This window comes from Rattus norvegicus, chromosome 17, assembly GCF_036323735.1.
Source record: "Rattus norvegicus strain BN/NHsdMcwi chromosome 17, GRCr8, whole genome shotgun sequence".
Lineage (NCBI taxonomy): Eukaryota > Metazoa > Chordata > Mammalia > Rodentia > Muridae > Rattus > Rattus norvegicus.
The window spans coordinates 11598828-11622070 of NC_086035.1; the positions used below are offsets into that span (position 1 = coordinate 11598828).

Here is a 23243-nt window from a genome sequence, read left to right on the forward strand (position 1 = left end):
ATTACTAGACCCCAACAGAAAAGAGTTTGAGTCTGAACAGTTGAGTTGAATCAGCCAGCCAGAGTTCAGAGAGATCGTAAAAAAGTAAGCTTATCCAGCAGTAAGCCTCTGAAAGATCAGTTATATCTGGTGAACAAAAGTTAATTTTACAAACCAGGCTAGAGACAATTCGTGTCATAGTATCGGGAGAAAGGTTGCTTTCTATCCTCAGCTGAGGCTAAATTGAAGGGTTTTGGACTAGAGCTTTCATAGAGTTTAATAATGACTTTGTTGTGTGGTTCTCAGTGATAATCATTAGCAGGTATTCAGTGAAAAAAGAGCAAGTGGGCAAAAAGAAATATAAAATGTATACTTTGAGGAAGAAAAGAGCACAGGAAGTTTGATGTTGTAGCCTTGGTGCCTAAAAGGATAAAGAGAAATGGATGAAAGGGAGTTGTGCCCTCAGGATGAGACCTTTTACCCAAACTAATTCTGCAACTTATGAAAAGAGCTAAAGAATTCTCTGTTCCCGGGGCTCAAAAAGACTGACCACCAGCCAGAGAGCATGCAGAAGCTGGACCTAGGATCCCTACACATTTGTAACAGATGTGGGGTGTGGTCTTCATGTGGGTCCACTAACAATTGACACAGGGGCTGTCACAGATTCTATTGCCTACAGTTGGATCCCTTTCCCCTAGGTGGACCATCTAATTGGACCTCAGTGGGCGAGCATGTGTCTAGTCCTTCTGGAACTAGATGTCCTGAGGTGGGATGGTACCCAGGGAGGGCCTCCTCTTCTCTGAGGAGCATGAAAGGGATTAATGGAGAAAGAGGGATTTGTGAGGGCATGACTGGGAAGATAAGAGAAAGGGGGGCTGTGATCAGAATGCACAGTGAACAAACAAAATATTGAGGGGGAAAGACCGAATTACCTGATTTCAAAGAGCATCAGGAAACCAAAGTTTATACAAGTGAGATTCAAGGACAGTCCTGGTTCTATCCAAAGCAGGCAGAAGAACATGGCCTCATTGGCCGTGTAATTCTTGCTTTAAAACCATGAAGGATACATGAGTAACGGGGCTGTGGAATCACCCTCTGAGGTTAAAGAAAGGTGTAGGGACAACCCCACATGGAGGCACCAAGAAGCCATTGCAGGAAGCTATGAGGCTTATGCCTGGTTTGTGTTGAGGATCCTGAGAGTTGAAGGCCAGAGTTAAGGAATACTTGCCCCTGGAGGGCTGTACGCAGGGTATGGAATCAACACAAGGGGGATAATTGCATTGCAGTAAAAAAGCTGGAAGGCGTGGGAGAGCTGAAGAGCCTTGTGCCGTCACACATGGACATGCAGTTTGGCATCTGCTAGATTGGCTTCGGTCCCACCTTGATCTCGTATTTCCTCACTGTGCCCTCTTTCTTTGCTTTCAGAATGGAAACACGTACTCTGCACCACTGTATGTCGAAACACGTAACTGTGGTTTTATAAGGGTTGCAGTGAAGAGATTGTCATGAGTCTCAGAAGAGACTTTGAACTTTGAACAATAGTCAGACTGTGAAAGTCTATGGAGACTTTTAAGTTTGACTAAGTATACAGTGGGTTAGCCTAATGCTGCCTGTATTCTAACCCTAATTTGAGCCCCCTATACTTGCTGTCACAAGAGATGGCATCTGCAGGAAAGACCTAAGATGCTGAGTGACCCTGCACCCACACTACTTCTGATGGGGATATAAAGGTGCTAACAGTTTAGGTTTCACAGGCCTGGGCTCCAAGAACGAACATAAGGGAAGAGGAGTGGAGAACTCAGAGGGAGGAGCCGCCATGAGTGAGGTGAGCTATGTGAATGTGGCCCTGAGGGCTGGTCAATTGGAGTTAAGAGCAGCCCAGATGAAATATAGTAAATAGTAATAATATCGATAGGAAAGTAGATTCAAACAGCATGGAGGGCAGACCTCATCTACCCAGCTCTTATGTTAATGCTTATTATAAATATAAACATTGTCTATTTCTCCCGGGAATTCACAAACCAAAGGAAGGGTAGAAACAAAGGCCAGGATTTAAATAATTTCCACAACATGAGGGCATTTTATGATAGAGCTGTAAGCCTATGGAGGGACAAAGGGGAATGTGGGGGTTTGAATGAACTCCCAAAGGCTCATCTGTCTGAATGTTTACTTCCCAGTTGGTGGAACAGTTTGGGAAGGATTAGGAGGTGTGTCACTGGGGGTGTTTTTGTGGTTTCAAAAGCCCACAGAATGTGGACAAGCCCTTCCCTTGGAATGAGGGGGTGGGGACAGAAGGTGAGCAGGCCTCTCTCGGTGGATAGAGAGAAACAGAAAGTGGGCAAGACTGTCTTTGACAGGGTATGCAGGTGGAAACAGAGCTATGAAAAGCTGTGGAGGACAGAAGACTTGTGGAGGCTGATAGATGGAGGACAAGGAAGAGAGATGGAGAATAGGGAGATTGGTGGTCCCCTCTTCCCATTGCCCCTCCCCCAATCTCAGGGGCCCTTTGTGACAGGTAAGCAGGAGCTCTGTGATGTAGGCCTGGGAGCAGCTGCTAACACCCAGAGCGAACCATCAGAGATCAGTTGCCTGAGGGCAACAGTGTGATTCAGTCAGAGAACCTTCTCTCCCTGATGCAGCCTGAAGGAATGACAAATTAAAACATTCGCTCAGGCATCCAGTACAAGGCCACGCACTACCTTCACGGAGTGCCAGGCACTTGTAGGGCACGACGGTGCCATGGAAGTACCTTCACTTCCGTTTCCTCCAACCGAATGGATCAGCCTCAGCTTCACGACGTGGGCAATGGACATGATCCTGGCCTTCGCCTGTGGACTGGGCCTCTTCCACCTGTGGATACATTTCTTCCCACTCACCTCACCCTCACCTGCAGAGGGCGCCTCCACCACCACCAAAAGGGTAAGACTGCCTTCCATCCACACCACACAGCCTTCTCTATTAGGGAAACACTTTCCAAATCCAATAGGGAGGTGGCGGACAGGGCATCTCAGCAGACGGGAACCACATCCGCATGAGAACTCACGGGTAGGACGGGGAGAGAGGGCTGCGTGATATCTGCTCTCAGACCTCCTAGAGCAGAAAGAAGCACTATGTCTCAGTGGTCACGGAACTGTGGACCTGGGATGGATAGGCTCCACTAAGAAACGTTCTGAACACTGGTTCCTCTGTCCCCCTCCTCACATTAATGCTCACACAACATTGTCTTGGTCAGCTGAGCTCATGTGAAGAGGGTGATGCACTCCTGGACATAGGATCAGGACTTGAGTCACATCTGGCCTCAGGAAATGACAAGGCAGTTCGGAGCTGAGCTTCAGCTTACTGAGGTGAAAGAACACTGACCAATGACATCCGTGGTGGGTCTCACGGAGACCGTCCACACTTGGGATTTTCAAGGGAAAAGAATACAGACTTACCCCTCATCACAGGGGTGTGAATGGGGCCGCAGGTGGTGTCTGTTATCTCTGTCTATTAGGTGGTGAAGAGGGACCACAACAAGGCCAGGAAGAAAATCAGGACCTTGAAAGGTAGGCTCCTTCCTTCCCCTGGACAGGTGACTTCATCTACCCTGTCCCCAAGGGATGACACCAAAAGAGTTGCAGACCATGCGGCTGTGGCTGCATGGAAGGAATCAGAAGTGAAGACATTGCCGAGGTGCTGTGCTCAGAATAAAGCCAGGGACGACCATGGTTGGCTGCGGTCAGGAGGGTGGTGTGGGTCGGACCAGAAACATGCTGCATGCGTCTGCAGGCAAATGGGTTACTTCACTTCTCTAAGACACTTTCCTCTTCCACTACACTGGACCTCCCTCCTCTCCACAGGGACATCATGAAGTCCATGGAGCTCGGTGGAAATGGAAGCCTCCGGTCTATGGTCAGGTCCTATCCCACATGTGCCCAGCACTTAGTGCTTTGGGGCCTGTGGCCTTGTTCAGGGAAGCTTGAGCTCCTGTTTAGTTGATCATTTCCACAGAAGGGACATTGCATTCAGGCTCCCGTAGGCTCTCAGTTCCCTCCTTTACCCACAATCACCCCATCTGTATTTCTAGCTTACAGAGGCTACAGCAGGAAGAGAGGGAAGGATGACAGGGGCCTGCTTTTGCTCCTGCAGAGGTGAGAAGTCTCCAGTGCTTCCTGGCTCCTCACGCCCATGCCTGTGAGGAGATCACTCGGGACAAAGGGCAAGGGCTGACCATGGGACCAGGGGCCCTCTGGGAAGGTGGGGTGCGTGCACAGTGCTACTGTTTAATTCGAGTGTGGAGCTGTGGCTGCAGGTGGCCTTTCCTGCTCAGCTTGTCCACCTCCTGGTGCTGAATGCTCCAAGCTGCAACCTTATGTCCTGTCTCCTGCAGGCTGCTTACTGACATCATCAGCTTTTGCCAGCTCTTAAGAAGAGATGCCTCGGCTCAAGGATCCAGACCAGAAGCTGCCGAAGACCACCAGCCACCTAGGCATTCCACAGAGCAGTCTATGGCCAACTTGCCTCTAGTGGCCTCCTTCCCTCTGGTCAAGGAACACTTGCTGCACAAAGATTCAACTTTGTCACCTACCCTGCTAAATTCCCTTACTTGTAAGGAATCACAAACACTTACATGTGATTCTACCCCACCAGTGACGACAATGCCAAAAATGCATCCTTTACCACGACCATGTGGACCAACCTCCCCATCCTATCCTCAAGATCCAGTGTTCTGCTCTCCATCCAAGACAGACCAAAGCATGACTCCTCCTCCTTCTCCTCCTCTTCCTCCTCCTCCTTTTCCTCTGCTCTCTCTTCCTCCTCCTCCTCCTCTTTCCCTTCCTCCCTCTCTTCCTCCTCCTCCTCTTTCCCTTCCTCCCTCTCTTCCTCCTCCTCTTTCCTTTCCTCCCTCTCTTCCTCTTTCTCCTCCTCCTCCTCTTCCTCCTTCTCTTCCTCTTCCTCCTTCTCCACCTCCTCCTCCTCTCTCTCTTCCTCTTCCTCTTCCTTCTTCTCCTCCTCCTCCTCCTCCTCCTCATCCTCATCGATGTGAGTGGAAAACAAAACTAGTGACCTCACGAAGCACATCTCCTACAGCTTTGCCTTGTCCCATGGCAAGCACCCCAGGCCTTGAGCACTCAAACATGTCTCCTTCAAGCTCTTCCTGGTACAAGGCGGCTGCCAGGACCTGGTGTCATTCTAAGTGGTCACAGGATGAGACCCTGCAAGAGGATCTCCATTTCAGCTTCCAAGAGGCCTCATTGTGGACAGACCCTGGATACAGGCAGCTAGAGGCTGGAGAACCCCCGTTCATCAAGCCTGATGTGCAGAAGATCCTGGAGCTGCAGATTAGCAAGAGGGTAGAACTGAAGCTCTGGAAAGAGCAAGGAAGGGAGAGCTTTGACCACGCCTTGAGCTGTGTGGGTGATATGCTGCAGTCCTGGAGCAGCGAGCAGGCCATCACCTGCAAGTCAGAGCAGCTCTCAGGTCTCCATCAGCTCTTTTCCCCCAGGGTCTTATGGAACAAGTCTCAGAAGGACTGCAGGCAGCTTTACTGGGGCCTCCCCTTTCTTCACAGTGAGTCCCTTATGGCTACTGTCAGCATGGTGGGCTCACCACTCGACTCCCCTGCCATCTTTTTCAATGAACTCTCTCCTTACAACTTAAGACAAGCTGAGAGGAATGCAGCTCCACTGCTCTTCTCTCCAAAGCCCTTGTTTCAACACTTGGTCCCTTCCAATCCTTTGACTACAAACGTGCCGTGCCCCCGTTCTCCACCAGGGTCTGGAGTCAAAACCCTGGCCCCTGAGCCAACCTCCCTCCCAAGCCTACAACCCGATCCACCTCCAACTAGGGATTCCAGGGCTTCGTGCCCGATAGATTCAAAATCCCAACTTATTTTCCCAGTTGCTGTTCAACACCTAGATCAGCACCTTTTGAAGAAGAACCAAGAAAGTAGGAGCGATTTACCTAGTGTAGTGAAAATGTCACAGGAAGTCTCTCATCAACTCATTTCCACCAGTTTAGCTTCCCAGGGACAAGACTCTGTTCTCCACCTCCTGAAGGATTTCACTGACCCCCAGCTCAAAGAGCACCTAGAGCAACACTTAAAAACCAGGTTCTGGAAACATGAGGACCAAAAGATCCAGCTATCTACTTATCTCATGAAATCTGAGGACAAACTCCCAGGGATGGGTCATGCAGAAGATAATCGAGGGACTTCATCTTCCTCAGCACTGGCAGGAAAAAGCAGCCTGCATGCACAGAGGGTCTCAGCAAAAGGTCCAGAGACACTCCAGACAGGGAAGGACCCATGCTGCGATCTGACAAACGGTCCAGGAAGACCTCTGAGAGATACTGATGGGATCACAGAGGGATCACTGGGCACAGTTCTAGACTCGATCGCTGTGACAGAGTTGGAGAACTCTGTGAGACAGCCAAGAAGCAACTCAGCAGGTCCCCAGCCAGGAGGACCAGGAGAGCAGCAGCTACAAGACACACTGAGGAACCACTTCAGTGAGCACAGCCATGACAATGACAGTAAGGTGCCTGTGGGCACTTGCCCTGGAATTCCGGGGGACCACATGGTGGTCCGTCGTGAAAACTCAGAGACCCATTTGGACAACTCAGAAATTGAAAAACCAGAAACAAATATCAAAACGGAGAAGCAGAAGTCGTTGAATGATGGGTCCACCTTCAAAGATACTTCTCCTCGGCTTCCCTTGCTAGATCCTGACGTCCAGCAGGTGCTGGAAACTCATCTTTCAAGACACCTGGTGAGGCACAGATGGATCTTGCCCCTCAGAGGCCTCAGGGCCCTACAACTCTTCAAGGTGAACAAGGCTGTAGCTTTGTCACTTCCACAACCCCCAAGTCCCTCTCAGACATCTTTGAAATCTAGGGATGACTCTGTTACAAAAATTGCTGCTGTCCTGGGAGACCCTTTTCAGAAAGGTTCAGAAGGAGATCTGAAAAGAAAAACAGTTTTCCAGAGTCAAACCCCTCCCTCTGCCCTCAACCTTGAATTTCCAAGTGGAACTCGTCCTAGTGACAAATTATGCCCCTCTGAGTCCCCTTCAAATGTCCAGAAGAGCAGAGTGGCTTCCTTGTACAGGACACGCAGCCTTGTAGTCAGAGACCGGCACAGCGACACAGTTCTAGGACCTCGGAATGACAACCCAGTGCCAGGTCCAAACCTACTCAAGAGTGACCATGCCTCACAGGAGAGTGAGGGTGCAGATTTAGACCTCTCCCATGGGCTGTCAGTTCAGGGGACCATTGTAGACGCCTGGCCAACAACTAGCAGAGATAAAAGGGAGCTGGAGGAGGAGGGGTCCTGTGACTGGGCTCTCAATGCAGAAGCCAGGGAAGTGTCACCCACTCAGAGTAAAGAACATCTGAAAGGTATAGAATCCCTGAAAGTCAATGAAAAACAGTCCCCTTCCAGAGCCATTTCCAAGGAGCCAGAAGATTCTGTTACTGCTGTCTTCCTGCAGGACTGTACCACTGGCATGATCTTTCAAGACTGTGGCCCAGAGGTCCTGCTGGACGCAGATCTCCTAGCCTCTCAGGCCTCACAGTCAGGCTTCAGGACTAGGTCCACTACCAGCAAAACATCCTCCAGGGACATGTACCCTTACTTTTCAAGAGGAGGGAATGTGCCCAAGAATATTAAATCTGAAGAACCATGGACTAGCCATATCTATGATCTAACTAAATACAAAGAGGGCTTTAGGGGCCCCAGGCAAGATAGACACCTTTCAAAGACGAGACCTGCCCAAGCCTGCTGGTCAGATACTCGTGAAAACAATTCCTCCCCTCTACCAGAAAAAACATTTGGGGACAGGATAAAAAGTTTTATGACACACATTATGTCAAGTAAAAGTAAAGTGCAGGAGAACTTCCTGCACAAACACAAGGCCTCATCAGTCACTTCCCTAAGTCAAGGCTCAGTCATGAGCAGGGTGTTTCTGCCCCCACAGGTAGCTGAGGCTCAGGACTTCACGATCTCCGTCAGGCCTATTCTACAGGAGAAAGTGGGGGTTGGCCATGCCAGGACAGCCTCAAAGAAAAGTTTGCACAAAGACCCACCCCAGGCTCCTATGGGCAGGCATGTCTGCCTCCACAGGACTGCCACTGCAGAAAGACACGAAACACAAGGAAACACTCCCAAGGTACACAGCCAACCTTCCACAGACAAATGGATGGACTACACCTGCCAGGCCCAGCTGCTCAGAGAGTCTGTGATCAGAACTCAAGCCTGTCAGCACAGGTTACAGCCACCATGTTTCCCAGGCACCCCGGTCTACTCTCCCTGGCACTGCCTGTGCAGAAGTGAGCTGTCTAGAAAAGCAAAAGCTTTTCTACACCTATCGGGATAGGAAATTTCCCCATGAAAAACTATTTTTTTCAAAAACAAAAACAAAACCATGGTGTCCGAGTGCTAATTGACTGCTTCCCAAGGTAGGCATTAGTTCCTCTTGTGCATCATTACTCTGGAGGTTGTGTCTGCAGGGCTTGACCACAGGGAACATCTCCATCTTCTTCTGGAGAAGACAGCTCTCCACAGGGTCGGTTCAGTGACATTTGAATGACTTCAGGCATTAATTGAGCCTACGGAGGGAGGTAGAAAATAAAATGTTCGGGGCCCAGGCAGGGGGTCATGCAGCAGGAGGATGACCTGAAAGGTTCCGTGCATGTAGGTTCAGCCCCTGTGCTTCCAGTACAGACTATGGACTCTCAGGGACCCGTCCGCTGGCGCTCCACCGCAAGCTGGAGGAGCCCTTTATCTTTCCAGTGTCCGGATGCCAACCCAGAAAGCAGTCCCAGATGATTGTCTAACAGCACATCTGATCATCCGCATGTTCTGGCTTCCTGAATTCTAGACACTGAGATGGGGGAAAAGCCAGAGCTAGATATTCTCTGTGTCATTCACAGCCCGGAGGACTCCGGACACACACACACACACACACTTTGCCAGCATTAGTCCCAAGGAAAGGACACCTGAGAAGGGTGCTGGGGATGCACTGTGACCTCACAGCTCGCCATGCTAGGCCCCCAGCCTTTGTCTTTCCAGGAGACCAGCAGAAGAGGCCTTCTCACACGACTTGCCCACACAGCAGAAGGGACTTTGCCAAAGCACAGGTGCTCTCTGGACCTCTGCGCAGGCAAAGAAGTGTCTCTGTTAGGACCCCCTCAGCTACTTGCCCAGGTTTCCTTACCTCAGTCTTTGTAAACACATGGGGGTAACTGAATAGGAGAATAGCCAATCTCCAGTGAGCCCTGCTCTGGTCCCTGAAGAGAGCAACCAGGGCACAGCTCCCACGGAAGCGTTTATTTCCTGATAGAAAACCCTGTTCCCAGTGGTGCCACACAATGTACAGGACTCAGCCGCGGGCCCAGTGCCAACACATGTTCCCGAGGTCCTTGGGTGAGACCAAGCAGCTCCTATGTGTGGATATGGGACCAACAGTCCACTTCTGAGCCAGCAGTGTATCACTGGCAGCAGCCTCAGCATGTCTCAGAGGCCACAGTGAAGCCAGGGCCCTGAGGAAGGCACTATATGGTACCTCAGGAGCTCAGGAGTCACATTTGGGTAAAGCAAATTCTCAGAGTGGGTCCCAGGGTTCTTGAGTGGAGGAGGAACTTATCCAAGCAGGCCCAGTTGCAATGCTGGCATATGTGCCTCTGATACTTCCTCCCTTAGCCAACCTAGAATCTGCCATCACAGGTACAGGCTGATGATGCTGGATCAGATGATGGAGCGATCCACTGAGGAAACAGTGTCATATCCAGCTGCCCGAGATCCAATGAAACGCTGGGACGTGATTATAAGGGTTTGCCCAGTTCCTCTAATAAACCAGTGTACTTTTGCCACTTGCCCAAATCCCAGAATCTGTGCTCTTGACTATGAGCCTTTGTATGCCTGCCTGCAAGGTTCTTGATTGGGGTTACAAGCAATACATGAGGGTACAAGTGCTAGAGACAGTGGTGTTAAGAGACCACACAACCAGCAGAACACATTCTGCCCAGCTTATCCCCGTCAACCATAATGGACCATAATGTGGACCTGGAGAACCTCACAGAGACCTCCACAGTAATGTTCACTGATAACACTCCCAAAGAGATCACTACACGGGCTCTGACACAATCTACACTGGGAAATATCCCAGAATCCACAACTCTGTTTTCCAAGGTAGGCATTACTTCTTCGTACACATTTTCTCTCAGGTTATAACTACACTGTTACACAAGAGGAAACGTGTGCATCTGCTTCTGGAAGACACACAGGTCCAGAGGGAGGGGACAGTGCCATTTGAAGTCACTTCATCTCCACTTCCATCACTCTTGTGTTAATAATCCTGTAATTATGGAAATAAACAGGAAGTCTTAAGGATTTAGAGGGGCTGAGAAGCCAACCCTACAAGGCCCCGAGTCAGGGCCACTTCACCACGCCTTTTCCTTTGCTCTAATCTGACCTTTGTGTAGGCCGCGTGGATGGGGCTAGAGAGGCACCAGGAGCCCAGTGCCTTTGCAAGTCACAAATTAGGCACCAGGAGGATGGTGGTTTGTCAGGAGCCATCAAGGAGAAGTTAACAGCTAGCAGGTGATCTTCCTGAGATGGTTCTGTCGTGGACTATGAAGTTAATGATGGACTTGCTTCTCTAGGCAAGGCCAAGAAGATTACATTTTAGGAAAGATTCCTGCTATGCTTTTCCTGCTATGGTTAAATAGATAGATATAACATCCACTCAGTATTAGCCACGCTTTTGAGCAGATTTCTGCAGAAATAGAGATGTACTGCCTTGTAGTGATGCTGTGTAGACAGACACGCTGTATAGACAGACACGCTGATAGATGATGTCTTAATTCTTGATGACTAAGAATTCCTAAAATTCTTAATTAGCAATTATTAAGCGCTTTTGCAATACGACTGCTATTTAGTCTTCTCGGACAATTGAATCTGCAATGTGAGCTCCGCCAGTCAGTGTTCAAGTATCCTGAGGTAATTGCTGCTGAGGTAAGGAGCAGGCACCTACAGCTCAGAGCCCGTTCCGAGAGGCTGTGAAACAATGAGCCAAAGGTCACAAAAGGGAACAAACAATTTGCTATAGGTGCAAGGACAGAAGGTAAAATGCTGACTGGGTTGATCTACATGAAACATCACTAATGACTTAGTTACAGAATGATGGACTTTAACTGTTGTGGTTTGCCTTGGAGTTCTCTCTGAATTTGTAAAATAAAGGCAAGAGCTGGAGATTTGGGGAGAGGGTGGAGTCGGGAGCGAGAGGGGAGGAGTCAGGAGAGGGGAGGAGTCAGGAGGGGTGGAGTCAGGAGGGGAGGAGTCAGGAGGGGAGGAGTCAGGGGAGGAGAAAGGAAAGAGCAAGGAGAGAGTTGTCATGGGAGAAGGAGAAGCTGGAGACCTGGCAAATAAAAGGTGCAAGGGATGAGGGATTTGGGAGCTAGGAATAGGACAGTGTAGGGTGGATCTGCCCAATCTAGATGCTAGATTGTTTTCATATTAATTGAGTTGCGTTTTCTTTGTACTGGCCGATTCGGGTTGGAGAGGAAACTGCAACAAACTGCAACAAAATGGCGCCCAACTTATCCATTAGAACTCAACTAACCTGAGATAAAAATGCCTGAATTACCCTAGATGCCTAGAACAAATGAAACTCAAGACGGATGATCAAAATATGTATGCTTCACTCCTTCTTTTAAAGGGGAACAAGAATACCCTTGGCAGGGAATAGAGAGGCAAAGATTAAAACAGACACAGAAGGAACACCCATTCAGAGCCTGCCCCACAGGTGGCCCATACATATACAGCCATCCAATTAGACAAGATGGATGAAGCAAAGAAGTGCAGGCTGACAGGAGCCGGATGTAGATCGCTCCTGAGAGACACAGCCAGAATAGAGCAAATACATTGGCGAATGCCAGCAGCAAACCACTGAACTGAGAACGGGACTCCCGTTGAAGGAATCAGAGAAAGAACTGGAAGAGCTTGAAGGAGCTCAAGACCCCTTGTGAACAACAATGCCAAGCAACCAGAGCTTCCAGGGACTAAGCCACTACCTAAAGACTATACATGGACTGACCCTGGACTCTGACCTCATAGGTAGCAATGAATATTCTAGTAAGATCACCAGTGGAAGGGGAAGCCCTTGTTCCTGCTAAGACTGAACCCGTAGTGAACGTGATTGTTGGGGGGAGGGCGGCAATGGGGGGAGGATGGGGAGGGGAACACCCATACAGAAGGGGAGGGGGAGGGATTAGGGGGATGTTTGCCTGGAAACCGGGAAAGGGAATAACACTGGAAATGTAAATAAGAAATACTCAAGTTAATAAAAAAAAATTTACTTCCCTCTCACCCCCAGAATAGGGCTCTGATAGAGATCTAGGCAGGAGTACTGGTGGATTGGGAGTTGACTGGGTCTGAGGGGTCTACGGAGAACTGCAGAGAGGCTCCCTGCCCCAAACCCCAGACAGAGAGCTACAGCCGAGGGCATCATCTAGAATCGAGGAAAGGGATAGGAGAACCTAGAGCACAACTGTCTGTGAGGGAGTTTTCTGGCCGGCACATTGAACAGGATTCCTGAGATCACCACACGACCAAGCAAAGCCAGAGACAACCCAGAGAGGCCCCTCCCTGGGAACAAAGAATCGAGAGGACTGCACATGTTCTGAGGCAGAGGGAGAAAAAGGTATAAAGGGCTTCGGATCAGGTACTACTTTGATGTAAGAGAGATATATAACCTTTTGATACTTAAAGATGAGAAACACAATGAATATCTTTTGGGCCTTATGGAATGATATTTTGAATGGTCTGACAGTTGTGAATTTTGAGGAAATAGACACTATCATTTACCGGTATTGCAATATTCATTCTTCTGATTTACTATATCTTCTCAAAAGACGGGGCCCTAAATAGCAAATTTCTAGCCTTAGAAAAGAAGTTATAAGTAATACTAGAACAGAAATTTCTGAAATTTATAGATGACTCTGAACAACAGAGAGATAAGCTTAAGTCTTGGCAACAGGAGCTAGAAGAGACAATAGAAAAAAGAATTCAACAACTCATAGATCAAATTGAACAGCAGGGAGATAGAGATAGAATCTGGAAGCAAAGTCTAGAGGATAACTTACTAAAACTAGCAAATCAAAATAAGGCAGAGGCTGCAATATCAGAATTACAACATAAAGAGAAGCTAAGATTATGGAAGCAGGGCTTAGAGCAGAAGATCCAGGTAATTATGGAACAACATGAACAACAGAAAGAGAAAATTAAGTCTTGGCAATGTAACCTAGAAGGAACACTAGAATTGAAGACACAGGAAATTACCGATCAGAATAAGAGACAGAAAGATGAAAATGAAGGTGGTAGACAGGAACTAGAAACAGGATGTTAGAACAGAACATACAACAGCTCACAGGTCATACTGAACAGCAGAGAGAAAGTAATGATGTTTGGAAGCAAGACTTGGAGAATAACGTTTTAAAATTAATCAATCAAAAGATAACGGATAGCAGATTATTAGAAGTACAATATAAAGAAAAATTCAAAGTGTGGAAGCAAGGCCTTGAACAGAGAATTCAGGAACTCAAGGAACAGGGGGAAAGACAGAAGGAGAGATATGAAGCATGGGTACAGACTTTAAGAGAGGAATTTAAAATTACAACTAAAGAAAAAACTCAGGTAGAGACAGAAGATAAAATTAGGGAAAGCCAACCTAAGGTTATTAGGAAACAAACTTTAGTCTATCCAGTTAGTGTACAACAAAGGCCTCCAGACGATGATCATCCACAGGGTTATGAAGAATTTGAATGGCAACCCATGGATGTGTTAGAATTGAGGAAATTTAAGGAAAGCGTAACTAATTTTGGAATGCATTCACCATTTGTTAAAACAAATCTTGATTTCTTGGGCTATTAAAAATAGAGTAATCCCCCAAGACTGGAAAGATATGGTAAGAGCAATTCTAGACCCTGCTGAAAATTTACAATGGATTTCGTGGTGGAGAGAAGAAGTGAGGGAGATAGCACGACAAAATAGAGCTAGGGGCAGAGAGATTTCCACAGATCAACTGCTTGGTGAAGGCCGCTTTGCTGAAGTAGAGGTGCAGGCTGTATATGATGAAGAAACTATGGTATGGTGTCGACTGTCAGCCTTAAAGGCCTGGGACAAAGTCGCAGAATCAGGGAAAAGACTTGAAACATTCACTCAAGTCATACAAGGTCCTAAAGAAACCTTCCCTGACTTTTTACAAAGGCTTACCTCAGCTGTGGAAAGGAGTGTATCAGCTTCAGCAGCAAGAAAGGCGATAATTGAGTCTTTAGCCTTTGAAAATGCAAATACTGAATGCAGGGAAGTAATCAGACCACTGAAGGCGAGGTCCGCACCAATAGATGAGTGGATTAGATATACAGCTATTGTTGGCTCTTGTTCTCCTGATACAACTGTGATAGGAGAAGCTGCCACTGGGCAGCTAGAGATGACCCAAGATTTCAAATGTTTTAATTGTGGTGAGCAGGGTCATCTCAGATATTACTGCAAGAAAAACCAAAGTAATACCAAAAGGGGGACTATGCCTCCTGGAATGCGTCAAAGATGTGGCAGAGGTGGACATTTGACTAAGGAATGTAGAGCAATAACAGACAGATGGGGCCGAATCCTGCCAAAAAACTCCCAGGGGGGCCTCTCGCAGGCCCCAATGCCAGGCAGGGAGAGTTCTCTTCCTCAGAACAATTAAACGGCACGACTGCAAAAATAGATGTTCTGGGACCAGAGGAGGCTGAGGGAAGTCCTATGGACAATTCCAAAAGCCTCAAAGGGAGCGAAAAACGAATATTTTGTCAAACGTCTATAGAGGACCCAAGGCCAAAACTAAAAATACTGGTAAACAATATTGAAATTGAAGGAATGGTTGACACTGGAGCAGATGTTACCATCATCTCTCCAAAATCTTGGCCCACTAGTTGACCACTTCAAGGAGTGGATATGCAGTTTCAAGGTGTTGGCACTTTATCCCAAATAAAACAAAGCACCAGGTGGCTTAAATGTATAGGACCAGAAGGTCAGGTAGGAAAATTAAGGGCCTACCTGGCTGATAACGTGGCATTAACTTATGGGGAAGAGATCTACTACAGCAGTGGAAAACTCAAATTAATATGCCCTCAGTTTCAGGGTCTGGCCCTGAAATTCATCAGGCTCCTAATAAAAACTTTAAATCAGTCAGGGAATGTTATCAAGGACAGTTAGAGACTGTCCAAGCTGTCCATAAGCAAGATACAGCAGAGGCTGACAATTTAGTGCTACCCCATGGAGCCACTGCTGTTAAGACAACAACAGCCTTGCCACTAAGGTGGCTGACTGACCAACCCATCTGGATTGATCAGTGGTCTATGACAAAAGAAAAACTACAGGCATTAGAACAGCTAGTCCAGGAGCAGCTGGAGGCTCAGCATATAGAGGAGTCCACCAGCCCTTGGAATTCTCCAGTATTTGTCATTAAAAAAAGGTCTGGCAAATGGAGGGTGTTGACAGATCTCAGAGCAATTAATAAGATTATTCAGCCGATGGGTTCCCTACAGCCTGGGATCCCACTGCCTTCTTTGTTGCCTAAGGAGCGGCCTATTATAGTGATTGACTTAAAAGATTGTTTTTTCACTATTCCTCTACATGAAGGCGATAAGGAAAGGTTTGCCTTTTCAGTGCCTACCCTCAATAGAGGTCGCCCCATAAAAAGATATCAATGGAAAGTCCTGCCACAAGGAATGTTGAATAGCCCTACCTTGTGGCAATATTTTGTACAGCAGCCATTGGAGATGATTCGCAAACAATTTCCCCAATCTATTATTTATCATTACATGGATGACATTTTATTGTCTGATTCAGATATAAATATCCTGGAAAGAATGTTTGATGAAGTGAAAAAAACCTTACCTTGCTGGGGATTACGAATCGCCCCTGAGAAAATACAAAGAGGGAATTCTATTAATTATCTAGGGTATAAAATAAGTCTACAAAGGATTAGGCCACAAAAGGTGCAAATCAAAAGAAATCAATTAAGGACACTTAATGATTTTCAGAAACTACTGGGAGATATTAACTGGTTGAGGCCTGTGATTGGCTTGACCACTCAAGTGTTGAGCAATTTATTTCAAACGTTACAAGGCGATAAAGATTTCAATAGCCCAAGGAAACTATCAGCTGAGGCTGAGAAAGAGCTAGCTTTGGTAGAAAGGAAATTGGAGGACACACATCTAGATCGTATTGATCCAAAGATGGCCTGCATATTAGTCATCTTACCCTCTACTCATTCCCCTACAGGAATCCTCATGCAGAGGGAAGATTATATCTTAGAATGGATATTTTTAGCACATAAACAGAGTAAGAAACTGAAAACCTACATTGAGAAGGTCTCTGAATTGATACTTAAAGGAAAATTGAGACTTCGACAATTAGTTGGAATGGATCCGGCTGAAATTGTGGTACCTTTTACTAATGCAGAAATTGCCTCTTTGTGGGTACAAAATGAACATTGGCAAAGAGCATGCAGTAACTTCTTAGGAGAGATTAACAACAGATACCCTAAAAGCAAGCGACTTCAGTTCATAAAACGAACTAACTGGATCCTCCCTCGTATAATAAAGGGAACTCCAATATCTGGAGCCCCTACATTTTACACTGATGCCAGTAAGTCAGGAAAGGCAGGATATAAATCAGAAAATGTAAGCAAGGTGACTGAGAGTCCCTATGAGTCAGTTCAAAAATCTGAATTGTATGCAATACTCATGGTGTTGTCAGATTTTCAAGAGCCTCTTAATATAATAACTGACTCTCAATATGCAGAAAGGGTTGTTTTACACATAGAGACTGCTGAACTTATTCAGGATTATTCTGTATTGACATCACTATTTATTCAGCTACAACAAAAGATCAGAAATAGGAGTTACCCACTATATATAAAACACACATAAGATCCCATACAGGTCTGCCAGGCCCTCTGGTGCAAGGTAATAATGAAATTGACCAGCTACTGATAGGAAGTGTACTAGAGGCTTCAGAATTCCATAAAAAACACCATGTTAACAGCAAAGGCTTAAAGAAAGAATTCTCTATCACTTGGCAACAAGCCAAGGAGATTGTGAGGCAATGTCCTACTTGCTCGTTATATAATCAAACTCCATTGCCTACAGGAACTAACCCTAAGGGCACCCAAAGAAATGAAATTTGGCAAATGGATGTTCTCCATTTTACAGAGTTTGGTAAGTTGAAATACATACACCATACTATAGATACATATTCAGGATTTCAATGGGCAACTGCCTTAGCGTCAGAAAAGGCTGATTCTGTAATTACACATTTGTTAGAAGTTATGGCTATAATGGGAATACCCATACAAATTGAAACGGACAATGGTCCAGCACATATCTCTAACAAGATTAAGCACTTCTTTGAATATTATAATATAAAACATGTTACAGGTATGTCACACAATCCTACAGGACAAGCGATTGTGGAGAGATCTAATCGAAGTCTAAAGGAGATGCTTAACAGGCAAAAAGGGGCAACAAAAACTCCCAGAGATAGGCTACACAGTGCTTTATTAACCTTAAATTTTTTAAATGCTGATAAACAAAACAGCACAGCTGCTGAAAGACATTGGCTTGTGGATAAGACTACTGAACTAAACCAGCCTGCTTATATTAAGGATATTCTGACGTCAGAATGGAAAATGGGAAATGTGTTACGCTGAGGAAGGGGTTATGCCTATGTTTCTACAGGAGAAGAAAAGCTGTGGGTTCCTTCCAGGCTGATAAAGATCAGACATGACAAGGGGAGACCTCCTGAAGTCCTCGGCAACACAGAAGAAAAGGGAGACTAAGACAATCAACAAATAGGTGATGTATATATGAGGATGTCTAGGTCTCCGTGTATGAACTGGCTAAAGTGTCTATAAACAGCCAGTAACATTTTGAGTACGAATTTCTCATAACTTGTTATTACATGCATCCTGTAAAATGGCATGTATGACAAAATTATGTTACAGTTTGATTATATGATCAAACTAACCTGAAGAAAGGCAGTCACCTTTCTTTGTTGATCTTTATTTTCTAAGCTGTGCACCCTGCTTACTCCATGTGGATGCGCTTACAGAACTATATGATGCTTGTAAAGTTTGTGTGCTGCAGGATGAAAGAAGAGAAAGACAGCCCTGAAATGTTCCACACTCTGGGATGCTGAGATTCCGGGACCTTCCAGTCCAACTTCGTGTTTGATTCTCCCTCAATGACACTGAAGCTGCTTCATTTAAAGGCCTGCTTTCAGAACTTTTCCAGAATGGCCAGCTTACTTATCCAGCCCTTCAGACTGTCATAGTCAAGAGGTCAGCTAAGCGATGAACTTTCTCAGCACAGAGTGACTGGCAGGCAAATCCCAGCTAGCTCTACTTCGACAAAGCCAACTCTTCCTAATTCCCCTTGGGCCCCAGAAGGGAATTCTTCACCCCAATTCAGCTGGAAACAGACGAGGAAGATCGTCGTCCCAGTTCCTTCGGTTGGGGTGGATGGTTCTGGTTATTCTAAGAGCTGTGGATATGTTTTCTTTCAAGGGATACTATACAAATGTAGCTTTGGGCAGGGGGAACTAGAGAATGTAAACTCAGGGATTGCTACCTTTCCTTTCCTCTTTTCTATCCTTCTTAGTTTAAAAAAAGGGGGGGGTGTGATATAGTAATACATAGAAGTTAGAGAAATAGACAAACAGGGATAGATTAGCAAACTTACTCTTAAACACAATTTTACAGCTATATCTGACATTGATAGAAATGTTTGTAATTGATACAAAGTTGAAGCTGCAATCTTTTCATTGGTATAGAATGCATTTTACACAAATGTGAGGTTTTCATTGGTATACTTTCTTATTGATTTATAATTGAGATTAATATTGCTACTTTAACATAAGCATTGTGCCTCCACTATGCATCTAAGAATACAAGTCTTAGACCCAGTCCTATAACTGCTATTATACATTATTTTTAGTTGATTAACCAGTACCAGCTAAAGGCCAGATAGCAAAATCATGGTTCTGAGTCAGTTTAGATGGGTTTTGGAAATACTTCAATTAGAGAGGGCCAACGGTAGTCTATGCTTAACAGTTCAGAAACGCCTATGTAGACAGGAAATCTTCAAGGGCGTCAGAAGTCCACAGAATAACCCATTTATGGACATTTAGAGGGTCTAGATGATTTGACTAGAGACCTGTCTGCCCCTGACAGGACCCCTTAGACTCAAAGAAGAAATTGAGCATCAGTGGAGTTGCTCAAATCGTGGTGACACAGCCACTGAGCAAATTGCTTCAATTCATCTACAGACAAAACACTGTTCAGAAAAGGACAAATTATGCAGAATAGTTGACTGATAATCTCTGCCAAGGCAGGGTGATCAGCCCTTCAAAATCTGCATTACAAAGGTCTGTCAGATGATCCTGGGCCAGAAGGCTGAAGACTGATGCTCTGACATATTAAGGAATAGGGGGACTGTCCAGGTGATCAGCAGTCTCTATAAATTGGCTAAGCTTGGAAGCCATGTTTTGTGCTTCCCATATTTTCAGGTAATATTAATCATTCTTGGATTTCTGATGTGGTTGGAGACTGGTAGTCTCATAGACAACCCAAGCGGTTTAGTATTGAGAGAGATGATAAATCTGTTAGGGTGGTTTTCAGGTGGCATAGGATCTAGAACCAGGATATAGTCAGGTATAGTTTTTAGTATAGATGACATGGTAAATGAACAAAATTGATGGACTGGGTGATGAGTGTATTGTTGGTCTTATAAATTGCAGAATGGTAATGATACTTAGTTCACATATGTATAGGGAAAAGGTTTTTTAACTGGACAAAAAGGGGGAAATGTTGTGGTTTGCCTTGGAGTTCTCTCTGAATTTGTAAAATAAAAGCAAGAGCTTGAGATTTGGGCAGAGGGAGGAGTCGGGAGCGAGAGGGGAGGAGTCAGCAGAGGGGAGGAGTCAGGAGGGGGAGGAGTCCGGGGAGGAGACAGGAAAGAACTGGGAGAGAGTTGTCCTGGGAGAAGGAGAACCTGGAGACCTGGCAAATAAAAGGTGCAAGGGATGAGGGATTTGGGAGCTAGGAATAGGACAGTGTAGGGTGGATCTGCCCAATCTAGACGCTAGATTGTTTTCATATTAATTGAGTTGCGTTTTCTTTGTACTGGCCGATTCGGGTTGGAGAGGAAACTGCAAAAAACTGCAACATTTAACTTTCAATGAAGCTGCTGAGCTTGTGACAGATAACATTGGGCTAGGTAATTACTCCTAATGGATATGCATGTAAACATTCCGCTCTGAACTTACTCAATATATGGTTTGTATTTATATGTAAACTTGTGAACTTCTTACCATGTGATCATGTATTGAGAAACACATATAAGTGCTGAGGACAAAAAGAAGGGATCCCTTTTTCTTACAGAACTCAAGAAGAACTGAGAAGGAAAGGCATAGCAGTGGGAGTGAGAGCATTATGACTGGAGCATCAGAGCAGGCAGAAGGAGCAAGATGAGGAGAAGAAAAGAGCAGAGAGACCTTTTCAGAGACCAAGAGAAAACTTTCTTAGAGAACATTTTGGAGAGTCTTTAGAATTTTTTGAAAGGAGAATTTTTGTAGAAACATGGTGGAGAACTAAGGAACTTAGAAATAAAGGCTAAAATAACTTTTGAACATGTCCATTGTTCTTCCTGTGACTTCAACTAGCATGCTGGCAGCTAGAGCTGAGCAGTTTCTGTAAAGACAGAACAAAGGCTGCATTACTCAATCACCCTGCTTTGCTCTGAGGTGCTAAACGCCAGAGACTACAGTTTCTGGCCTCAGAAGAACTCAAAAGGCAGGTCAGCTACCGCAGCAGAGCACCTTAGACTTAGAAAGGTAAACATTTTCCTATCTGACAGCAACCCTAAATATCTCGCCCCTGCTGAGGCTCTTCCTCCTTGGCTTACAAGAGAGAAAAAGAAAGAAAGAACAGCCACGAAGGCCCCATGCAGTGGTTGCTTGAAAGCCTTGAGTTCAAAGCAGAAGAATCGAATGGCCTTTGGAGACGATGCACTGTGACCTCACATCTCGCCATGCTAGGCCCCCAGCCTTTGTCTTTCCAGGAGACCAGCAGAACAGGCCTTCTCACAGGACTTGTTCACACAGCAGAAGGGACTTGGCCAAAGCACAGGTGCTCTCTGCATCTTCCGGTGAATCTCCCACCTGGTTCTATGTGTTGCTTGTAAGGTTTACAGAATAAAGCATACAAGACCAAGAGGCCAACCTTGACAGGATTTACCTTCAGAGATGCTGAGATACTGAGACCTGCGGTTCCAGCTCCCTGACTGATCCTGCCCCAAACTGATGCTGTTTCCAGAGAATTGCGTCTACAACGGTTTCAGGAAGGAATGCTAATCCCAGATATCCTTGGTCCATCCTTTAGACTGGTCCAGTCAGGACTTTAATTAAACCCTAAACTTTCTCAACACACAGAGATTGGACAACAAATCCAGCTACAGTTAACTTTCGTAAGATTAACCAATTTTTAATGTTCTTGGACCCTAAAAAGGAATTTTTTGCAATTATCAGAAGACCATCATCTCAGGCCCTTAAGCTGGGGGTAAATGGTTCTGGTCATTTTATGAGTTATAGATATGCTGTCATTTTAGAGGATGATTGAAAGTGGAGAAAATGAAACAGGGAGCCTGGACTCAGGCAATTCTATCTTCCCTTTCCTCTCCTACATACTTCCTACTTTCCTAAAGGGAAGGGGGTGGAGAAGAAAAAATAAGGACACAGAAATATTGTAAGAAATTAGATAATTGGGGTAGATTATTAAACCTACACTTAAACCGAAAAATATTTTATACCCATAATCGTACATTGGTAGAGACCTTTAAACTTTGATGAAAAATTATATTTTGTTACATTGGTATTTTGTGTATTAATACAGGTGTAAAGTTTACATTAAATCCTTTTTTCATGTTTATTAACTTGGGTATTTCTTATTTACATTTCGATTGTTATTCCCTTTCCCGGTTTCTGGGCCAACATCCCCCTAACCCCTTCAACTCCCCTTTTGTATGGGTGTTCCCCTCCCTATCCTCCCCCCATTGTCCCCCTCCCCCCAACAATCCCGTTCACTGGGGCTTCAGTCTTGGAAGGACCAAGGGCTTCCCCTTCCACTGGTGCTCTTACTAGGCTATTCATTGCTACCTATGAGGTTGGAGTCCAGGGTCAGTCCATGTATAGTCTTTGGGTAGTGGCTAAGTCCCTGGAAGCTCTGCTTGGTTGACATTGTTGTACATATGGGGTCTCGAGCCCCTTCAAGCCCTTTCGCTCCTTTCTAACATTCCTTCAACGGGGATCCCATTCTCAGTTCAGTGGTTTAATGATGGCATTTGCCTCTGTATTTGCTGTATTCTGGCTGTGTCTCTCAGGAGAGATCTACATCTGGTTCCTGTTGGCCTGCACTTCTTTGCTTCATCCATCTTATCTAGTTTGCTGGCTATCTATATATGGGCCACATGTGGGGCAGGCTCTGAATGGGTGTTCCTTCTGCCTCTTTTCTAAACTTTGCCTCCCTATTCTCTCCCAAGGGTATTCTTGTTCCCCTTTTAAAGAAGGAGTGAAGCATTCACATTTTGATCATCCTTCTTGAGTTCCATGTGTTCTGTGCATCTAGGGTAATTCAAGCATTTGGGCTAATAGCCACTTATCAATGAGTGCATACCATGTGTGTTTTTCTGTGATTGGGTTACCTCACTCAGGATGATTTTTTCCAGTTCCAACCATTTGCCTACGAATTTCATAAAGTCATTGTTTTTGATAGCTGAGTAATATTCCATTGTGTAGATGTACCACGTTTTCTGTATCCATTCCTCTGTTGACGGGCATCTGGGACCTTTCCAGCTTCTGACTATTATAAATAAGGCTGCTATGAACAGGGTGGAGCATGAGTCTTTGTTTTATGTTGGGGCATCTTTCGGGTATATGCCCAAGAGAGGTATAGCTGGGTCCTCAGCTAGTTCAATGTCCAATTTTCTGAGGAACCTCCAGACTGATTTCCAGAATGGTTGTACCAGTCTGCAATCCCACCAACAGTGGAGGAGTGTTCCTCTTTCTCCGCATCCTCGCCAGCATCTGCTGTCACCTGAGTTTTTGATCTTAGCCATTCTCACTGGTGTGAAGTGAAATCTCAGGGTTGTTTTGATTTGCCTCTCCCTTATGACTAAAGATGTTG

General features: G+C 45.7%; 1 protein-coding gene across 1 annotated transcript; it reads left to right on the forward strand.

The window, feature by feature from the left end:
- The first annotated feature begins 1060 nt into the window (after positions 1-1060).
- LOC134482811 (spermatogenesis-associated protein 31A3-like) lies at positions 1061-9985 on the forward strand. The gene is made up of 2 exons (XM_063276998.1): positions 1061-4109; positions 4349-9985. The coding sequence occupies exon 2, from the start codon at positions 4467-4469 to the stop codon at positions 8331-8333; it is 3867 nt and encodes a 1288-aa protein (XP_063133068.1). The 5' UTR covers positions 1061-4109; positions 4349-4466; the 3' UTR covers positions 8334-9985.
- Positions 9986-23243: the final 13258 nt, after the last annotated feature.